Raw genomic sequence first — 869 nt, forward strand, 5'->3', positions numbered from 1 at the left:
AATCTTGATGACAGGTTTACTTACTCATCATCATATGCAATTTCCAGAAGTTTTTCAGTTAGCAGCTTTATAAGACATGGTTGTAGCTCTTCTATGTTTAAACACAACCGGATCAACGAATCTTGTTGGCCACCACGTGCACTCACACAATCTGGGACAGTCTGAAAGCACGTATATATATATGTATACAGGGTTATATGAAGGGCATAGTGTGGTCGAGGAAATGGCTGAGCTATGGGATAACATTATACACTGAAAAATATGATAATTATACAGAATGAGATAGAGAGAAGAAAACTACTCAGTAAATATAATTATCCAGAAAGAGACAGAAAAGAAAACTATTCATTGGTCATAAACAACACACAATAACATTTAGGCATAAAAAAAAACAATCTTCACAAAATATAGGTAACCTACAATAAGTTATCAAAGATCTATGCATCAAGCAACACAATGCCATCTATACTTTGTGCTCTGGCAAAAGTTAAGTGACTGTCACATATTCTAGCAAGACAACCTGTATAATTAATTGGCAGATTATCATTATATAAAGCACTAGCCAAAGCTTTGTCTTACCAAAGTTTACAAAACTTGTTAAGTCTGTTTTGTAGATGATCTCAAGACATTATTTAATCAACTAATTTCACTTCTAATGAAACTATAAAGCATGTTACCCAGAAGTTCATTGTTTTTACCTGAGTGTAATGAAGTGCCCACTTTAGCCGCACTTCATCATCAACATGTTCCTCTAATCCCTTTACAAATTTTTCGGCAATTTCAGGCATGCGATAGAGTGAATGGGATCTTATGCCCCATCTAAGGTCCTTTTGAAATACTGCCTGGTCACATTCTGTAAGTCAGTTGCA

The 869-nt window shown here is 35.0% G+C and overlaps 1 protein-coding gene across 1 annotated transcript in view; it reads right to left on the reverse strand.

Annotated features, from left to right (window-relative positions):
* Positions 1 to 869, reverse strand: part of LOC119589256 (Fanconi anemia group D2 protein-like) — a 52,010-nt gene that overhangs the window by 49,209 nt on the left and 1,932 nt on the right. The window contains 2 exon segments of the mRNA XM_037937872.1: positions 25 to 161; positions 699 to 853. Coding sequence (XP_037793800.1) covers positions 25 to 161; positions 699 to 853 — 292 coding nt within the window.

The sequence above is a fragment of the Penaeus monodon genome, chromosome 25 (assembly GCF_015228065.2).
Source record: "Penaeus monodon isolate SGIC_2016 chromosome 25, NSTDA_Pmon_1, whole genome shotgun sequence".
Classification (NCBI taxonomy): domain Eukaryota; kingdom Metazoa; phylum Arthropoda; class Malacostraca; order Decapoda; family Penaeidae; genus Penaeus; species Penaeus monodon.